This window comes from Thamnophis elegans, chromosome 5, assembly GCF_009769535.1.
Source record: "Thamnophis elegans isolate rThaEle1 chromosome 5, rThaEle1.pri, whole genome shotgun sequence".
In the NCBI taxonomy this organism is placed as follows: Eukaryota; Metazoa; Chordata; class Lepidosauria; order Squamata; family Colubridae; genus Thamnophis; species Thamnophis elegans.
Window position 1 is genome coordinate 30,369,905 of NC_045545.1, and position 21,173 is coordinate 30,391,077.

The following is a 21,173-nucleotide window of genomic DNA, read 5'->3' on the forward strand; positions in this document are numbered from 1 at the left end:
ACAATCTAGTGACCACTGTTTTCTTCAGCACCTTCTTGCCCCACATCTGCTCCAAATGTCTTTGTCAACTAGGGAAACAATTAGAAGGATCCATTAAGGCAGTTGACTGTTTCCATCTCTGTAGCTATTTTTCATCTTAGACAGGATATCTAAACTGCCTGGTAGTAAATGCTTCACAGCAGGATTAATCATATCAGGACCTAGGTTAAAAAATACAATTCATTCTTCCTTGTTGAAGAATAACAATGCTCAATTTCCTAAAATGAGTGCTTCTATTCCCACCTTTCTTTTGTTGCCACAGTGCAATAAACAAAACTTACATATTAAGAATGCAAGTCCTCTTCTTACCTCTCCCTTACTTTGAAAGTCTTTTTTTTTTGGCCTCTTATTTTTAAAAAACAAAACAAACATTTGTATCCTTGTGAAACGGAGAGAAGGTCAGCGTATCTACAGCCCATTACATTTAAGCTTGTTCTAAGATGGAATCACTATCAAAATATAAAATGATCTGCTCCAGTACACTTTCAATCCTTTACAAATGCAGCATTCCTACACGTGAAAGCAAAGGCTTACCTCAAAATCAATAATGGTGGGATTAAGTTTTAATGACCTCCCCCAGTAGCGGTATGCTATGGAGCTCCTATTTTCCAGGATTCTGGCAATGGATGAGGCATCTCCACCTTCTACCCGGGGAATAATATCTTCTATGGCTGACTTATTTTCAGAGCCATCTGGAAAGTTGAACAGTTGAAAAAAATTAGATTTCATTTCTATGATTTCCCTAATTCTACAGACACTCATTAATTGAAGTAACTTAAAAGGGGATAAGAATTACAAGAATTTGGAATATTGTGCTATTCATCTACAGTATAATATATAATCATAGTATGCACAGCATTTGTCAACATAGATGTTAAAACTGCATCATAACATTGACCTCCTTCTTGTGAATTCAAAATATATATTTTCCTGTTATTGTTCCTTCCCCTTTAATTTGCCATCCATCGTTATGAATGAAATCAATTGATGGCAAGAAATTAACAAAACATAGAATGAATCCTATGACATTCAAGACTTTGAAGACATTCCTATATACGTCCTAGTCATTTTGTGACCAAGACTACCATATGCCCCTCATAAACATTTTCTTCTCCTTTGAAATAATCCTTAATTTCTAAAACAAATTGTGTTTTATCAAATAGAATAAGGGCCGGCAGCAAGAGAATGCAGCACGCTGTGTCTGTTTTGCTCTGTGAAGAATAATTTCTAGTGCCTGAGTCCCCTTATGGAAACAAAGACATTTTAAATACAAGAGTGAAGAAGTCTATTTCCTACCATCGCTCATGCCTCCTTTTGTGCCACATTGATTGAAGTTCACCTTGGCATCTATTTCCAGAGTTTCTTGAAATGGAAAGCTTAAGCCAATCGATGCCCCAAAACAGCTATTTACATAATCCTTTTTAACTTCTATAGTAAAGGAAGAAATCATGAATATCATTAGCATGTTTATTCCCATGGATAATTGATGAACCTTCATATCTTAATTACCAACAGAAGCACAGTAAGAACGTCCTTATTTGCATTTCAATATTTTTTCACTGGTCATTGTCTAAAACAATGTCTGCCAAGGGTACATCAAAAAACCAAGATGGCAGGCAGAGCCATGTGATAAAAGCCCTGCTCTTTTCCACAGGCAACACAATATTAAAAAAGGTGGGAATTCACCCTCATGTTGCAACACACACAAACTAAGCTGAGACTTTAAATGCATTCCAGATGGTTTTTTGTTTTTTTTACTCCATCTCTGGCAGCTGGTATCTGGAAAGCTATTGACAGTGAGGAAGAGAATTCAAGTCTGCTTTTTAAAAAAATAATATAAATTACATTTCCATAATTGCCACTGTGTAAGCCATATATGGGTTTTGAGAAACAAGAATGTCTGAGAAGAAATGTGTAAAAATAACTGAAATTACATATTTTTTTTAAAAAATGATAATTTGAGATAATTTACCTGCATTAGATTCACTGGAGAAGATCCTAATGCTGGGAAAGATTGAGGGCAAAAGAAGAAGGGGACGACAGAGAATGAGGTGGCTGGATGGAGTCACCGAAGCAGTAGGTGTGAATTAAATGGACTCCGGGGGATGGTAGAGGACAGGAAGGCCTGGAGGAACGTTGTCCATGGAGTCATGATGGGTCAGACACGACTTTGCAACTAACAACAATCTACATCAGCTTATATTCAATTATGCTGCTGTTCCTACAAGCAAAGGCATAGCCAAGATTCTTTTCATATTTTTGGTCCTTCAAGTAACAGAGGAAATGTGCATGAAATTTCTTTGGCTTGCCCTCATAATTGGAAAAGCTGCTATATTTTGGAAAAAAATGGGAAACTATTCTGAAGAATTTCTATATTCTTTCTTAAAGGAATCAAACTTTTTTAAAGCTTCTACATATTGTAAACCTAAAAAAAACCTAACTATCTCTGCTGTAAGGAATCTATTCATTAAAGCTAAAACAGACTCTAGAAGGGACCCTCAAACCAGCACCATTGGAAGCTTGGAAAGGTTGGATATTTTTTTAATGAACAGCAAGAACATACTTTGGTGGATCGAGGTTCTAGACCACCTTTCAAATCATTTTCTTTTTTAAAATATATTTTTATTGTTTTTGCATTTAAAATAGTGCACACAGCGAAGCCATACAATCACAGTATATACACATAATCTCATCCATTAACTGTCAGCCTACTTAATACATTATCTATCCTTCTATCCAATCACATTATTTACAATTCATTTTCTAACCCTTCTCAACGTGTTTTTAAATAGAAAATATTCCATTGTTTCCCAGTATTTCCCAGCTACAACCTATCTCCTTTCACTTTTCACTAGTAAAAATGCCTTGAGGAGCAGCGAGTACAGCTATGTCAGAGGTGGGCTGCTACAGGTTCACCGAGGTTTGAAAGAACGCATAGCTAACATTATGGCCGGTTCGGAGAACCAAATCCCACCCTGTTAAATCCCCTAGAAGGATGAGGCAGGAGGTGTCCGAGGCAAGTTAACACAACTTTTTATTCATAGAACAGTAACAAGCCAGAACAGCTGTAGACAGGGACCTCCTCCCTGCTTGACAGCTATTTATATGGAGCTGTCAAGCAGGGAGGCCAATAGCCACGCGTTTGACAGCCCGCGCTCAGCCATGGTGCGCTGGAGCCAATCAGGCGCGCCTGGCTGTTGCCGTGCTGTCATTCGTAAGACGAGGACTAAACACCTCTTCCCACCCAGAGAGGGTGCATGCACCGGAAGTGGCACATGGGTACTCCTGTAAGTAGGCAGGCGGGTGGGCAGCGGACACACCCAGAATGCCTCAGTTGAAGAGGCGGCGCTGGAGAGGTAAGACGTCCCCGATGGCAGCTGGCCTCAGTGTAGCGGAAGGAGTGGAGGCCTCTGGAGGGTGGCGGCACCTCAGTTGATCCAGGTGGCGGCGCTACTCGCTGCCATTGGGTAGGTGGACCCTATAGGAACAGGGGCTGGTTATTTCAGTGATGGTGGCAGGCATCCACAGAGGGTCCCCTGTGTAATTCCTGGCCCATACCAAATCTCCCAGGCCAAAAGACCGGGAGGGGTTCCCCAGGTTGCCAGGCTGAGTCCCTGAATAGAGGAGGTGAAGTCTACTCAGGGTGGTCCGCAGGCGCCGACCCATCAACAGCTCCGTAGGGCTTTGCCGCGTGAGGGGGCAAGGAGTGGAGTGCTGAGCCGTCAGGTAAGCATCCACCCTTGCCTGCCTGTCGCCACCGTCCAAACGGCCCAAAGCCTCCTTGGCCAAGCGGACCGCTCTCTCCGCCCGGCCATTGCTGTCCGGGTGGTAAGGGGCGACCGGCACGTGGTGGATCCCTTGGGCGGCCAGGAAGGCCTGGAAGACCGTGGAAGAAAATTGCAACCCGTGTGTGGCGAACATACTCTCTGCGGTGGTGGAGTGCATAAGCACCAACTCCACCCAGCGAGAGTAGGCATCCACGGCGACCAGGAATACCTGGCCATGGAAAGGACCCACGAAATCGAGATGAAGGTGAGACCAGGGCCCGCGAGGCAGCTCCCACTCCCTGGAGGAGGCAGAGGGGGGTGCAGGGCAGGACACCTGGCAGGGCACACACCTCCCCACCCAGGCCTCGATCTCGTCATCCAAACAGGGCCATCAAACGTAACTCCGGGCCAGAGCCTTCATGTGTGCGACCCCGGGTGGTCTGCATGGAGACGGTCGAGGACCTGGGAGCAGAGGGAGGGAGGGATGACCACCTGGTCGCCCCATAGCAGGCAATCACAGTGGAGGGACAGTTCCAGCTGACGTGTCTTAAAGGGGCGGAACTCCGGAGAGACACCCCTGTAGGCCAGCCCCTCAGGACCCATGCCATGATCTGAGAGAGGACAGGGTTAGCTTTGGAGTGGGCAGCCATATAAGTGGCTGATAGAGGAAGGTCCAACTCAGCAATGGAGAGGATCGAAAGACATGGGACTGGCTGGGGGTCAGAGCAGGGCAGAGGGCAGTGGCTGAGGGCAGCGGCATGCCCCAGCTGCTTGCCAGGACAGTATCTCAGCGTGTACGGGTATGCTGCGAGAAACTCCGTCCAGCAGGTCATTCTGGGGGACAGGATGGGAAAGGTCGGCCTGTCACTGGCCAAAAGCCCAAGGAGCAGCTTGTGGTCAGTGTAGAGCGTAAAGGGCCAACCATACAAGTAATCAAGGTGCTACTTACCACCCATAAAGCCCTTCATGGTAATGGATCTGCGTACTTGAGAGACCGCCTCCTGCCAATTACCTCCCTGCGACCTATTAGATTGCATAGATTAGGCCTCCTCCGAGTTCCATCTGCCAGTCAGTGTTGACTGGCAACCACACGGAGGAGAGCCTTTTCAGTAGTAGCTCCGACCCTTTGGAACGATCTCCCCGTGGAGATTCGTACCCTCACCACCGTCCAGACCTTCCGCACAGCCCTCAAGTCCTGGCTATCCCGTCAGGCCTGGGGATAAAGATCGTAATCTGTCCCCACCCGAATGATGAATGAATGTTGTGTATTACTTTTATTCATGTATTGTTTCATGTTTACTGTTTTGTACCCCCTTCCCTATATTTTGTAAGCCGCTCTGAGTCCCCTCAGGGAAAAGGGCGGCCTATAAATAATAATAAAACTCTAAAAAACTCTAAACTCTAATCATCGAACTTTTTAATCCCGGACACCGCAGCCAAAGCCTCCTTGTCGATCTGGCTATAGTTCCTCTCGGCAGAGGAAAGTGTCCGGGAATAGAAAGCAATGGAGCCTCCGAGCCATTGGGAAGGATATGGTTCAGAACCGCCCCCAAGCCCACGGAGGAGGCATCACAAGCCAATGTCAGAGGGATCTTGTCGTTATACTGCACTAAGACTGCCTCAGACATCAGCATGGCTTTGACAGCCACGAACGCATGTGCCTCGTGGCTGCCCCAGCACCAGCCCGTGGATTGGTCGAGCAACCGATGCAGCAGCTCAGCTAGTGACGCCTTGTGAGGGAGGAACGGCAAATAGAAATTTAAAAGGCCGAGGAACGCTTGCAGCTCCGCCTTGGAGGTGGGTGCAGGGGTATTCTTGATGGCCACTACTTTCGAGGGGGTGGGGTGAATTCCCTGGGCGTCAATCATGAAGCCCAGGAATTCCACCTTAGGCACAGCAAAGGAGCACTTGCTGAGCTTTAATTTAAGACCCGCGCCCCTGAAACGTGGAGGACCTTCCGTAATACTTCGATGAGCCCTGAGTGGCTGGTAGCAGCGATCAGGACATCATCGAAGTATGGGACAACGCCAGGGAGCCCATGGAGCAGTCGCTCCATGAGGCTCTGGAAGATCCCCGGGGCAACAGAGATGCCGAATTGGAGGTGGTGACAGCGGAAAGCCCCACGGTGGGTGATGATGGTCTGGGCAGCCGCTGCATCATCATCCACCGGGAGCTGCTGGTAGGCCTGCACCATATCCAGTTTGGCAAAGGTGCAGCCCCGGCCCAAGGAATGGAGCAGGTGCTGCACCACAGGGACTGGATAGGGGTTTGCCTGGAGGCCAAGGTTGATGGTCGACTTACAGTCAGCGCATATCCTGATGGACCTGTTGGCCTTGACGGGGACCACTATTGGGGTCTCCCATCATGAGTGGTTGACGGGCTCCAGGATCCCCTACACCAACAACTTATCAAGTTTGGCATCAACCTTGGGCCTCAAGGCAAAAGGCACCCTGTGGGCCTTCAGCCTGATAAAGGCAACCTGGGGGTCTAGGTTGAGGGAGATAGGGGTCCCCTTATACCTTCCCAGCTCACCATCGAAGACATCGGCGTAGTCTGCCAGGACACTCGCGATGCCAGGGGACGTGTCCGCCACAAAATGCACCTCAGAGAGGGAGAAGCCCAATGGGGTGAACCAGTCCAGGCCCAAGAGAGCTGGCAGCGGCTTCTGAACCACCAATACCTGCAGATAGCATTTCCCCCCGTACTCCACCCACACCCCATAGCAGCCCAGGGTAGGAATCTGAGTCCCCTGGTAGTCTCTAAGCACAGTGTCCGGAGGAGACAGCTGTGCTTTTTTGGACGCCCGGGCAAAGACGAGTGAAGGTGGCCCATGACAGCAGGGACCGGGAGGACCCCGAGTCCACCTCCATGAGGCAGGGTGACCCTTCGATGCAGACAGTGACAGTAATATTTTTGGTGCCGGCCGTGGCCCGGCTGACCGACTCTGCAGGGGTGGCAGGGAGGTTTTCCTCTAAGGCGAAACAGTCATCACGGTGTTTCTACTGACAGCGGGGCTGCTGGCTTCTATGTGGTGCAGGAGGACCATAGGCTGATAGAGGCAGCTCAGCTTGCGAGGGAGGCGGCAGGGTGGCCCGGCAGACTTGCGCCAGGTGCCCTTTCTTGCCACAATGGTGGCACATCGAAGCTTTAAAGGGGCACGATGCTCTGGCATGATTGCCTGCACAGCCAAGGCAGGCGGCGGCTGCCGCAGTGGCTCAGACTTGAGGAGGCTGTTGTCGCCGAGGAATGGCTCAGAGGTGATCGACCTGGTCCTCATCGTCTGGATCCAGCAATGGGGCCAGCTCATCGATCAGGCAGGCTCATGGAAAAGACAATGGAGGCATGTATCTTGCCATCAACAGTTGATTGTTCTGAGAGTTCCGCAGCCCTAGCCTCATCGACCGCCTGAGGCAGGGTAATGTCTGCCTTGGCTAGCAGTCACCGCTTGAGATGAATGTCCTTTACCCCACACACAAGTTGCTCCACCAAGTTGTCCTCCAGATCAAGGAATTCGCACTGGATGGCGGCAACTCGGAGCGATTGGAGGAATTGGCTGATAGATTCAGATTCCTTCTGCACGCACTGGCGGAAGGCGTAGCGCCAGGTAATCTTTGAGGGAGTTGGGGCATAGTGATTTTTTAGCCCCTCCATAAGTTCGTCCCAGCTTAGCTCAGAAACCGGTCTCGGGCTGCGAAGGAACAGGCCGTCCCGAACATCTCGGGGCCGCAGGCACCGAGGAAGAAGCTGCACTTCCGAGCCTGCGAATACCCCTGCTGGTTGTTAGCTATGAGAAAGCACTCAAAGTGCTGCAGGAATGCGGCCCACGATTCGCTGGCAGTTCCAAACGGAGCGAATGGAGGAATTGCGGCCATAGCTAGACGATGTTAGATCTTCCGGCAGCATGGAGAGCCTAACAAAATGTGCTTGTCTGTCGCTGTAGGTTGTAGCTCAGAGCTTGTCGCCAATGTTAAATCCCCTAGAAGGATGAGGCAGGAGGCATCTGAGGTAAGTTAATACAACCTTTTATTCACAGAACAGTAACAAGCCAGAACAGTGGTAGACAGGGACCTCCTCCCTGCTTGACAGCTATTTATATGGAGCTGTCAAGCAGGGAGGCCAATAATCACGCGTTTGACAGCCTGCGCTCAGCCATGGCATGCCAGAACCAATCAGGCGCGCCTGGCTGTTGCCGTGCTGTCATTTGTAAGAGCGAGAACTAAACACACCCCTGGCTTGCCCCACTCATCCCTCCCACCCCGCCCCTCTCTAGAATCTCCACATGGCCCATTTTGGATGCGAGGTAAGTGCAGGGCCCATGTGAAGGTTCAGGGAGGAGTAAACATAGGCCTCCCGGAAGGCCTTCAATGCCCAGGGAAGGCAGTTTTCGCCTTCCCAGAGGCTTGAAGAAAGCCTCTGGAGGCTGGGTAAGATGAAAATGCCCGTCCCCCTGCCATGGTGCAGGATGCTGACTCCTTACATATATTGTAATTGCAACTTGTTAGAAACATAGTAATACCAAAGGTATTATAAATGCATAAATTTTTCTTAACTTGCTACTTTCAGAGGTAAATTTATAATATAACATTTTTCTATAGTATCAGATTAGGGAAGACAGAAACCATGATAGGTTTCTCCTGTAGAATCTTGCCTATTATTTTCTTTTAGACCAAAAGTATTATTTATGAAATTTTAGGAAATTTGATTCAGTATTTTAATAATTTATTTAACAGACACCAGATTGATCTCTTTTTTTAAAAAAATCTTTCTCAGTGAGGAAAATCCACATTTGTGTTTTGGTAAGTTTGCATTTGTACATAATAGTCAGCTAGTTTTCATTTTAACCATGGTTTGCTGAACAAACCAAGAGCAGATGACTAATGCCTCATTTATTTCCTCAATTTCTTCTACTGGTACCCAGAAGATACAAAGTGGAGTACAAGAACAAAAGATAAATTGGAATTCTGGCATTTAGGTTAAAACAAACCATAGTTTCATTTAGCCAGGATTCATAAATCAATGACCACATTCGGCCTTTGTGAGCAAAATAAAGCAGTATTTCTTTATTGGGCTTGGCTTGCACACTATGCTGCCTTCTCTGTTGTGGTTTAGTATATTATTGTATCAGTGTTGCTTCATGTAATTAGGGAACAAAGTTTAATGTTTCCTAATTAGCTGACACTCTCGATAAAGCTATGACTCGGACTGTACTTTGCCATATCTAATAGAACAAAGCCTCCCAGCTGCTGAATTTATATTCATTTGCTGCCAACTGACAGAATATTAATAAATCCATAGTATTGTTTGTATTTAACTACTCCACCACTGTTTAACAACACACCTGGGTGAAATCTATTTACTTTAAACAAAAAGAAATGATTAGTTCTTTTCTCAGTGTTTCAACAATATATTCTAGTAGCTCTTAAGTAATTAGTTGCAGCAAAGGCCTGTCAATACAATTTGCTATTGGTAGTCATGAGAGGGTTGCTCCTACTTTGATCAATGGTATGTAGTAGATGTCATAAAACAATGATCATACAAAATATATTGGCAGTGCAGGAAAAGAGAAAACAAGATTACTTATTGTCTTATTGTAATTCCAGGGGACTAAATATGGTACACAAATTAGATGGATTTCTGCTTTTAATTTTTGAATTAATAATAGTGTGAGAAAGTCTCTTTCTGTTGTATAATTAGAAATCACAAACAAATGGCATTGCTCCTCTGTGAAACCGTACAAGAATAATGATTTGCTCTGAAAGAAAGAAAAATCAAAGATAATCTTTGTGCAACTCCCAAGAATTCATAACTATATTTGTTTCCATTCTTTCATTGTTTCAGGTGAAGAAACCCTCCTTCAGAATAAATTTCCATCTCTTTTTTTGCTGATATATTTGCAGAATTCAGAGAACACTACCAAATTAAAGAAAATTAGAGTGTATGTAAGTAAGAATGTATGTAGCAGTCTATGTAGAGAGTGAGTGTGAGAGTGAGTGTGTGTGTGTGAGAGAGAGAGAGGGGGGGAGGGAGGGAGAGGTAGAGAGAGAATGAATTGGAATGGGTACCAACACAGCACCTGCTTTTGAGCACTTGAAAATTGATTTTTTTATCAGAAGCAATAGCAATAGCACTTAGACTTATATATCGGTTCATAATGCTTTACAGACCTCTCTAAGCAGTTTACAGAGTCAGCCTATTGCCCCCAACAATCTGGGTCCTCATTTTACCAACCTTGGAAGGATGGAAGGCTGAGTCAACCTTGAGCCAGTGAGACCTGAATTGCCAAACTGCAGGCAGCCAGTGAGCAGCAGAAGTAGCCTGCAGTACTGCACTCTAACTACTGCGCCACCATGGATAAATGTAGGTAGCTAACTTTTAGACTTAGTCCAAAGTCTATTACATACAAAACATGCATATTTTGCTTCGTTCTCTCTTTTTCTTCTCCCATACAATTCTTCTACCCAAAGAAGCCTTAAAAGGCCTCCACAAAAAATAACGAAAACAATTGTCAATAAAATAAATGAAACAAAACAAGCAATAAAATCACTAATACTAAAATACAGTGTTGTCTGCATACACCTTGATATATATGAATTGAAACAAGTATTTTTAAAAATATAACAGCTTAGTCAGGAGGTCAAAAACTTAATATGTCCACAAGAAATACCTGTCCATCTGTCCCTCTAGTCCAGGGGTCTCCAACCTTGGCAACTTTAAGACTTGTTGACTTTAACTCCCAGAATTCCTCAGCCAGTTTTGCTTTGAAGTCTACAAGTCTTAAAGTTGCCAAGGTTGGAGATCCCTACTCTAGTCGATCTACATACTTCCCTACCTTTCTAGTTATTTTGATTACACATTTAGTTTATTAAACATATACTGATTGTATATAAATTCCTACAGTAACTGATATATAAACAATTGCTTTGAGAGATGGGTGGCATATAAATGTGATAATAAATAAAAATACCATAGAATGTCTGTAATGAGATTAAAGATCTACATGAACCAGCCAACTGCTTGTGTTGCATTGTAGAAAACTTTTATGTCTAATTTTAATTGCATCACATCCATGAAGAAGCTTGTAAGATACTATAACATAACATAAAAACTAAAAACAAGTGTTATTGAACCAGACCAGTGACTCAGTTAGATCTCCAATTTTTGTCACTTCCTATACCCGTGATGGCGAACCTATGGCACACATGCCAGAGGTGGCACTCTGAGCCCCCTCTGCTGGCACGCACGCCGTCACCCCAGATCAGATCTCTATGGTGTTTCTTTCATGAGCTTCTGTTTCCCTGCAAATGATGAAACAGAACCTCACGAAAGAAAAAGATCTTACCTCACTGGGTTGGGATGCCCCACCTCCCGCCGGCCAGCTGATCTTTGGGTCTCTGTTGCACATGCACACAGGTCCGTGCATGCGGATGCGGGTCTGTAAGTCCATGCATGTGCACGTTCATTAAGGTCTGCACATGCGGGCACAGGTTCGCGCATGCAAGCATTCGCACATGCACAACGCACCTTTCAATATGGGCATGCAGGAGCATTTTGGGCACTCGGTGTCTAAAAGGTTCACCATCACTGGTCTATTACTCTAGTGTAAGAATTTGGGACACCATGCACAGCAGGGGTCAGTAAGACCAATGCAGACCTACCTGATCTCATGATGCTTTTGAAAGCTACCTTACCTCCATAGCTCAGCAACTCCTAGCTTCCTGTAGCTACTAAACATCTTACAAATCCTTTATTCCTGAGTTCAGAAGGCATGCTAAAGTAATTCTGCTGCCTGAGGCAAAGGACAATAGCAATAGCACTTAGACTTATATACCTCTCCACAGTGTTTTGCAGCGCTCTCTAATAGGTTTACAGAGTTAGCATCTTGCCCCCAACAATCTGGCTCCTCATTTTATCAATTTTGGAAGGATGGAAGGCTGAGTCAGTCTTGAACTGACCAGAATTGAACTCCTGGCTGTGGGCAGAGTTTGCCTGCAATACTGCATTCTAATTACTGTGCCACCGGGGCTCATGGTGCCAATATGGCACACTGAAGACAACTCACAATAAGTCTTACTGACAAGAAAGTTAATCTTGGAGAGAAAAAGCTCTTTTTGTCCTTGAAGGAGTAAACCAGCAGAAGCCTAAACTTGCATACTAGTTCATTACAACATGCCCCTACTTTTAAGCATCATTTGTCAATCAACATGCTTGCCAAGGCAAAGATAGCCAAACTACCCCTTAAGAGTATATTTCTGCCTTAGCTTCATTGAGTCATCCATGCTTGATAGTGATTGCATCCATCATCAGCATTTTCAGAAGAAGGGAAACAAGCCCATAATTCTAGAGAAACATTTGCTTTCAGACACTGCGAGCAGCACTAAAGCAAAAGGTTGCTCCTCCTGACTCAACAAGGCACTTAACTATAGCACTCATTTGATAAATGTGTCTCTCTTTTTATAGTCTACTACTGTGGGTGAAAATTATACAAGTATCTTACATAAAAGCAAAAAATATTTTTCTCCCGGGGTGCATTTTTTTGTTGTCTGTTTTAGGATTCCCGCTTCCCTCCTCCTTCCACGGGGCCCATCTTCTTGTATAAATCACACACCTCTGAAAGGCAGGGAGCAAAATGTAAAATAAATAAAGGACTGGCTCTGTGGAGATGTTGCTGGCTGATGTATTCTTCTTCTCTTGACAGCCTGGCTTTCTGCCGCTTTGAAAGGCACGTTAGTCTCTCTGTTGGTCACTTTTTGGGACCAGGAGAGACACATGCTTGCAAGTATTAAGGTCCACTGAATCCACAGTCTGACTGGATGGACGCTATTCGCTATTCACTATTCACTATTGCAAGCTCTGCACTTATTTTATTTTTTTTATACAAATTTTTTGAATAAACACAAACAGGCAAAACACACACAAAAAAACAGAAAACCATCTCCCATTACAAATTGTAGAAAGTGTGTCGATTAGTTACAAAAACTTCCATGCATCCCTTCCACAGTCATCACCTACAATTCATATCAAATCATATATTTTAAATCAAGTATATTTATATATATTACTATCATCATATCTCAAGCTTCATTTGACTATAATTGTTTTTACGTCCTTTTATATCAAATATTCCAAATTTAAAGCAAAACCACATAATGGCATTCCATTAGTTCTTCCCAATATCATCCAGTAACATTACATCTTTATAACATGTTCTAAATAAAATTGGTTATATTTAATAACAGAGTTTTTAAACCTCCTTTCGTAGTCACCATTTGCAATTTATATCAAATTTCCTCTTATCAAATCAATATATTATATATATATATATATATATATATATATATATATATATATATATGTGTGTGTGTGTGTGTGTGTGTGTGTGTGTGTGTGTGTGTGTGTGTGTGTGTGTTATGTTTGTGCTGATAAATAAATAAAGGGAGACTAGTATAGATCTATTTCAAGCTATTTAGCTCTCATCAGCTAGCCATACCCTTATTGGGATTCGAACCTATGCTTGTTTACATCTTAGGCAGATGTGTTAACCACTAAGCCACAAGGTCCTCCTCCTTATCAGCTGAGCCAGGGAAGTAGGTATGTATTTTAGTGTCACAACCCCTAGTATGCCCAAATGTGGGAGGAAGCTAACTGCTTCCATTCTCTGTCTATCGGCTCGTCACAAGAGACCATCACGACAGAAACCCAATATTATAGATCTATACTAGTCTCCCTTTATTTATTTATCAGCACAAATACAACACAAATGTAACAAAGGCAACAGTAAAAATATTGGGTTTCTGTTGTGATGGTCTCTTGTAACGAGCCGATAGACAGAATGGAAGCAGTTAGCTTCCTCCCACATTTGGGCATACCAGGGGTTGTGACACTAAAATAAATAAATACATACATACATACATACATACATACATACATACATACATACATATGCATTATTATCATTATCAATCAATTATTTAACTGTATCCATTATCACTTCATTTTATACATAATGCTCTAAATTTAACTAAATTTAACTTAATTTTTTATTATAAGTTTTCATTACATCAACCTGTGTCTTTCCAGTAATAGTGCAGTCTTATGTCTCTTGCCATTTGTGGCATTAGTATTCTGGTTATCTCCTTAGTAAGCTTTGTATGGACTTCTCTTTGCAACTTATTGTTTATTGCATATCTTGTATAAGCTTGAAACCCCCCATCTACTTCTTCAATCAGCTTATCCTTGGTTATCACTAGTACCTCTGACAAAATTTCTCTCCTTAATTCCATCAATTCTTCTCTCTTTTCTTCTTCTATACTTTGAGATCTGGGGTAGAGCTCAATCCATCTATCTCCCCTTTCCATATTCCACTCTTTCCATTTCCAACCATGCTCAGCTCACTGTCAATATCAACATTTTTCTTGTCTCTTTGTTTATTTTTTCCTTCAGTTTTTAAAACTCTGACCTCCACTTTCTTCATTTGATGAACATCCTCAATTTTTCCATCAAATTTTACTGTTCTACGATCTATGTTCTCCAATCTCTTCTCAATTTTCTCTGTTACTTCTAATAATTTTTGAATTTCAAACATAATCTTTTGCAATGTTAAGGTTTATTTTTCATGTTGCGCCATTCTTCCAACTTGTAAACACTGCCACTATGGCTTTCAAAACTTTTTATTAAATTTAAAGCAAGTTCATTTATAATCTTTCAAGACAAGGCTTTGTTTTCGCTCCACTCCAGCTGCCAATGAAGATCCCGAAAAGCACCTGTATAAACAACCCATGCTCTTCTCACTATCACTGTCTGTAAACAAATTGAGGAACCTTGAAATGCAAAATCAAATGATCAAAGAGAGATCCAAGCTTTCCAAGCCTCCAGCCTCCAAGTGGCAGTGTTACTTCCTTTCCCTCTGTTATTACAGCCCTCTTTGTATTCCTTTTATATCTTTTTTATATTCGAGTCTTAAAGGCAACAAAATTCTTAAATGGAGCAAAAAAAAAACCATCCAATCCAGCATTATAATAATAAGAAAAAAGATTTTAATCCATAGGTATAAAAAAAGAATGCAAAAAGTAGTAGAAGAGAAACTAATCAATTCAATTTAAAGAATAGGAAACATTTGCAAAAGTTCCATCCATAAAAGAAAATAAAAAAGGATAATACACTGTCTAATGTAGCTTAATTTTGTCACTTATTCTCTTCTGTTTTCAAATTTAATTTAGCTTTATTGGGGGGGGGCTTTTATAATAATAAGATTTCATCACCAGATGGACACATTCTGTAGCTGTCCCAAATTCAGCAGCTTCAATAGCTGCGCTTCTGTCGCCGGTAAAAAGAGATTCTCCTGGATCAATCAGGGACTTGGTGGTGTCCCTGAGATCAGCAGGACATAATCTTCCCTGTCACCATCTCTTTGGGACGGTTTAGGTCCAAAAGGACTGTCCAGCGGCAAAAGTATAGACAGCGATCTTGGAGTTCCAAGATCACACGTCGTGTCGTTGCTATGTCAGGTCCTCCTTCCTCTGCACTTATTATATATTTATATATTTATAAAATTTATAGGCCACCTGTTCTGACCCAGGCTTCCTTAAAAAGCAAGAAGCAGAGTTTTGGTGACCAGCAAAACCCATGTTATTTACACGACTCTGAATTCCTTTCATTCACAAGCCACAAGGCTTAGCAAACAGTCTTTCAGAGGAATGTTTATCAACATGAACTTTATCTCATTTGGAGACCTGCCAAATAACTAGTTTCCAAACGCAGGGCAACGCAAAACTTGGCACAGTCTCTCTAATAGTCACAAACAGAACTTTCCTCTCTTGAAATGACCAAATGAAGGAATTGTTTCCTGAAAAAGCCAACTCCCCATTTGCTCCTCTTTTGTTTCCTATGGGAGGTGCCAATCACCTCCTAAGTTGACCCTGCTTTCTTAGTTGTTCTTGTCTTCTGGCAGCTCTGCACATGCGCACACTGGGAACAGGCTCCAGCTGTTCCTCTGCCTCACTACTGTCTAGCTCCCTCTCTGCCTCCAATGCAGAGCCCTCGTCTGAGCTTTCCTCAGCACCCAGGACTGGCCCATGTTACTCCTCAACCTCCTCACTATCCGACTCTGCTGCCAGGTTTGCTGGCTGCTGGTAGGCCACAACACCACCCATCTTACCACAAGGTAAATCTGGGTGATTACTGGGAAAAAGACAATAGCCTTTTCCATAAAGATAGCTCTTCAGTATTGTGTGTTTTTGTGGGTGGCTAGAGTGAAGAGGCATGCCAAGAAATGCTCAAAATGAAAAAAAATCTGCAAGGTACAATGCTCATTTAAATGCCTTTCCCCACTTCTGCTCAGAAAAGCTCTCCAGCCATCCTTGAGTCTGTAGAAAAGTATACAGACAGGACAGTGTGACTTATGACCGGTCCTTGCACTTATGACCATCATAACATCCTCATGGTCACGTGATCCAAATTTGGGTGCTCTGCGTGTCTTTGCAACAGTTGCAGCATCCCAGGATCATGTGATCGCCATTTGCAACCTTTCTAGTTGGCTTCTGACAAGCAAAGTCAGATTCACTTAAACTTAGAGTGCATGATTTATTTAACAACTGTGGTGAAAAAAGGCATAAAATTGTGATCATAAATCAAGGACATCAGGGGTGTCAAACTGGCACCCCATGGGCCAGATGCGTCACGCACAGGCCACACCCACTCCAGCTCAGCGAATGGGAAAAATATCACGAAATGTCACATGACAGCAAAGTGATGCCGTGAGTTTGATACCCATGCTCTACATGCTTTATGTAGAAAAGATGCCGACTTCATTCCTGGATAACTCAGTTCAAACCAAGAAAGCTGAGGCTTAGATATAAGTCAGTGGTGGGATACGACTGGTACGCCCCAGTACGGGCAAACCAGTGCCTGCTGGGAGCACCAGGTACCATTCTGGTATGGTGTTCTGGAGGGTCACCCACCCACCCATGCTCCTTACCTGTATTTGAGCTGTTTGGGGCTTCTGTGCATGCGCATGGAGCAGAAGTATCTCCAATTAACTTTATCCCACTGTACTGTATCATCATTCCCCAAGACCCATCATCCTTCCCTTTTAAAAATATGCTCTTTAGGGAGAAGCAATATTCTATGCAAGGGAACAATGTCACTTCATCTCATAGTCATCCATATCGCTTTTGGTGCATCCTTTGGAAATGTGAGACTTGAACAATGCATTTCACCAAAGCCACTTCTTCCTATCACAAAACCTCTTAATTTATAATATAGGTACCATATTTTTCAGAGTATAAGATGCATCTCCCCCCACAAAAAGAGGGTGAAAATCTGGGTACATCTTATACACTCAATACAACATTTTTGGCCTCCCAAAACCCTGCCCCGCACATCCTGTTTTTCACAAAAATAGATGCACAGAGGGTTTGTGAGGCCTGCAAAGTGGTCCTGAGCCTGGGGAGGGCAAAAAGAAGCAAAAAATGGACTCACTTTTTGCTTGTTTTTTGCCCTCCCCAGCCCCCAGCAGCACTCTACAAGCCTCTCACACCCTCTTCACGGGCCTATTTTTCGCCACACCCCCTAACCATCACATTTTTACTCTCTCCGCCCCCCGGGAGCACTTTGCAGGCCTCTCAAACTCTCTGCATGCCCCATTTTCAAGGCAGGCAGAGGGTTTGGAAGGCCTGCAGAGTGCTCCTGGGGGCCAGGGAAGGGGAAAAAACTTTTTTTTTATTTATCTCCTCAAATCTTGGTGCGTCTTATACTCTGGTGCATCTTATAGTCTGAAAAATATGGTAATCCTTAAATTACAACCACAGCTGAAACCAACATTTCTGTAGTAGGCAAGATAGTTAAGTGTGCTTTGCTCCATTTTACGATCTTTTTTGTCACAGTTCTTATGTGAATAACTGCAGTTGGTAAGTTAGTAATATAGTTTTAAGGGAGTTTGGCTTCCCCAATCATGTTGCTTGTTGGAAAGTTGCAAAAAGTGATCACATGACCCTGGCACACTGTAACTGTCATAATTACATGTCAGTTACCACCTGTCCATATTTTAATCACATGACCACAGGGAAGTTGCAACGATCATAAGTGTGAAAAAAATTCATAGGTCATTTTCTTCAGTGCTGGTGTGACTTTAAACGTTCACTAAACAAACAATTGTAAACTGAGGACTACCTGTATGGTAATCCAGAATATAGGTTTTATGAGCAATAACAGTTTTTCTCACCTATCCAAAAATCATAGAGCGAAATAGATTTACCTCCAAATATACAACTGAAATGTGTCTCAAGGTGTTATAGAAGGATAAGACTGGGATTTATATTTTTATGAAATTGTTTATACTTATACTATACTATATCTGAGATCCAGATATTTCTAGCAGTATATGCTCCTTTGAAAATAATACAAGCTGAGTGGTGGAGTGAGGCATCTTGGTACGTGTCTCTATTGTGTGTATGATTCCCGATATGGACACAGTTTGCCTCCCCTGATCTGGGCAACTTTCCTTTGGTTGTGTAGAATAATTCACAAGTTTTGACTAATTCAGACTGTCGTTTATCTCCAATGCATTAAGCAACCAACAATCAATTTCTCCTTGCTAATGTAGCTTTGGAAGCAGTTAACAGCCTTGTAAATATAATCTATACTAAGCTGCTGAAATTCAAATCTGGAACTGATCTGTAAAAGTAGAGCGGTACATAGACTTCAGATCTGCAATTGATGGTCATGGCATAATGCATTCAGGCAGAATCTAGGGCAGTGATGGCTAAACTTTTTCTAAAGGCGTGCCAAAATTGTGTGTGCGCGCACAACCCCGCCCCCCGTGCATGCCCTTTTTTTTGGCCCTTCCCAGGCTCTGGAGGCTTTCCTGAAGCCTGGGAGGGGTGAAAACAGCCTTCCCCAGCCCTCCAGAAGGCCAAAAATCAGCTGCCTGGTGCACACATGCGCACCGGACATGAGGGATGCCGTGCCAGCAGATATGGCTCCATATGTTCACCATCACGCATCTACAGGGTTTGCTTCCCCAAAAAATGTTGCTTATGTCTGCAGGTGGTCAGAATGATTCCAAAAATAAAGAGAGGAAGAAGATTATTGGACTGCCAATTCCAAGGCCTTCTGGGATCATGTAGGCAAGAAACAAATGCAGTGACCCAAATAAAGTAAATAAGGGTGTTCTTCTCCCACACATAATAAAACAGGACAGGTGAGCACTTTGTGTCATAAGATCCCTGGAAACATTGCTTTTCTTTTGTCAAAGATAAAAATTATTAGTACAGCTATCCATGTGCATTACGTTTCCATACATTGATCTGCAGAACAGATGTCTTCTCCCCTACTAGTCAACTTGGCCATCAAATGCTAAGACTTCATATCTATATTTTCTTTTTCTTTCCCTCTCCTCCATTCCTTCATTTTGGCATTTTTTTAGTAGTAAAAGGGATGCGGTGGCTCAGTGGCTAAGACTCTGAGCTTGTCGATCAGAAGGTTGGCAGTTCAGCGGTTGGAATACCTAGCGCCACATAATGGAGTGAGCCAGGGGTGGGTTCCTGCCAGTTCTAACCTCTTCTATAGAAGAGGTTCCACAAATCTACAGTGCCGTTTAGAACTAGTTCCAGCTCCCTCCCCCCACCTGTCCGCCCATCATCAAGATGAAGAGTGAAAGGAGGAATTCTAGGAGTTGAAGTCCACAAGTCTTAAAGCTGTCAAGTTTGAACATCCCTGGGGGGTTCTAAAGGGTTAGGGGTGCAAGGGTCTTACAACTTGACAGCTTTAAGACTTGCATGCTTCAAATGCCAGAGTTTCTGAGCCAACATTTTAGTTGCTAAGCAAGAGTGTTGTTAAGTGAGTTTCACCACATTTTACAAGTTGGCCACACCCACCCAGTCACATGGCTGGCAAGCCACTCTCACCCGGTCACATGGCCAGCAAGCCACTCCCACAAAGCAAGCCACACCTACAAAAGAGGTTCTAAAGATTTTTGAAACCCACCACTGGAGTGAGCTCCCGTTACTTGTACCAGCTTCTGCCGACCTAGCAGTTTGAAAGCATGTAAAAAATGCAAGTAGAAAAATAGAGACCATCTTTGGTAGGAAGCTAATAGCACTCCGTGCACTCTCGGCATTGAGTCATGCCGGCCACATGACCACGGAGATGTCTTTGGACAGCCCTGGCTCTTTGGCTTAGAAGAGATGAACACTGCCCCCTAGAGCCGGAAATGTTTAGTAGGCATGTGCCGGGGAACCTTTACCTTTACCTTTATAGTAAATTGAAGAGCAGGGTGCATTTTCAGATATAAATATAAGATATCAATCCTGGGCCTGGACCTGGCTTTAATCATGTAGATGTGTTTTGATGTATAAACTTCCCTCACTGAACAATATATAAAATAAACATGCAAACCTGAGCTCATCATTTTGTCTTTGTTCACAACAAGGATGTATTCAAAGATGCCTCCAATGGTTCCAGATGTTATGAAATGAGTGCCATAATCATCAATAAATCTGCTGTACATCCCATAATTGTATTCCTCTGGAAGTTCAATCAGAGACTCTAACATGTCTTCATCCAAATATATATTATCACGTCTCATCTTGAAACGAGCTGTTTGTACTTTGGTTTTGGCCCGAATAAATCCTATATTCTGTAGATAAAGCATGAGAGGTAAGTTCATTCATAGCAATAGCAGTTAGACTTATATATCGCTTCATAGGGCTTTCAGCCCTCTCTAAGCGGTTTACAGAGTCAGCATATTGCCCCCACATCTGGGTCCTCATTTTTTACCCACCTCGGAAGGATGGAAGGCTGAGTCAACCTTGAGCCGGTGAGATTTGATTCGCCAAACTGCGACTAGCAGTCAGCTGAAGTGGCCTGCAGTACTGCTCTCTAACCACTGCGCCACCTCAACTCTAAAAAACCCTCTTTAGTTGTTTCTCGAAGCAAATTATTCCAAAGTCCTGGATGGTAACCAGTTCCCATACAAGCCTTTTAAAAACTGATCAGCACCAAGCTGTTCACATCTCTTGATTTCCAAGCTTTCCTAAATCATAAGCAAAATAATGACTTCCTACAACTTTTGATTTTTTACATTAATGAAAGATAGATTTGCTGTTGGAACATTTTCTCTGACAACTGTTGCCTGATGAATAATTCTATATATTTTTCAACCATTCTCATTTATATATTTAATGTCAAGGAAGCAGGATGGAGGGAGATAGTATGCAATATTCTTCATAATTTTATTCTCCATTATAATACTTCCTTTTACTTCAGTGTAATAAGAGCAATAGCAGTGCTAATAATCTCACATGTGCAATTACACACATAAATTAAGATATGACTATTACTGGTTCAAAAGGGTAATGTGAGCTGAGTGAT

The 21,173-nt window shown here is 43.3% G+C and overlaps 1 protein-coding gene across 1 annotated transcript in view; it reads right to left on the reverse strand.

Moving 5' to 3' along the window:
- C8A (complement C8 alpha chain) overlaps positions 1-21,173 on the reverse strand; it is a 54,270-nt gene that overhangs the window by 10,008 nt on the left and 23,089 nt on the right. Inside the window, exons 7-9 of the mRNA XM_032218470.1 lie at positions 20,199-20,439; positions 1,336-1,467; positions 574-731 (exon numbers count right to left, since the gene is read on the reverse strand). Coding sequence (XP_032074361.1) covers positions 574-731; positions 1,336-1,467; positions 20,199-20,439 — 531 coding nt within the window. The remainder of the gene's footprint in view (positions 1-573; positions 732-1,335; positions 1,468-20,198; positions 20,440-21,173) is intronic.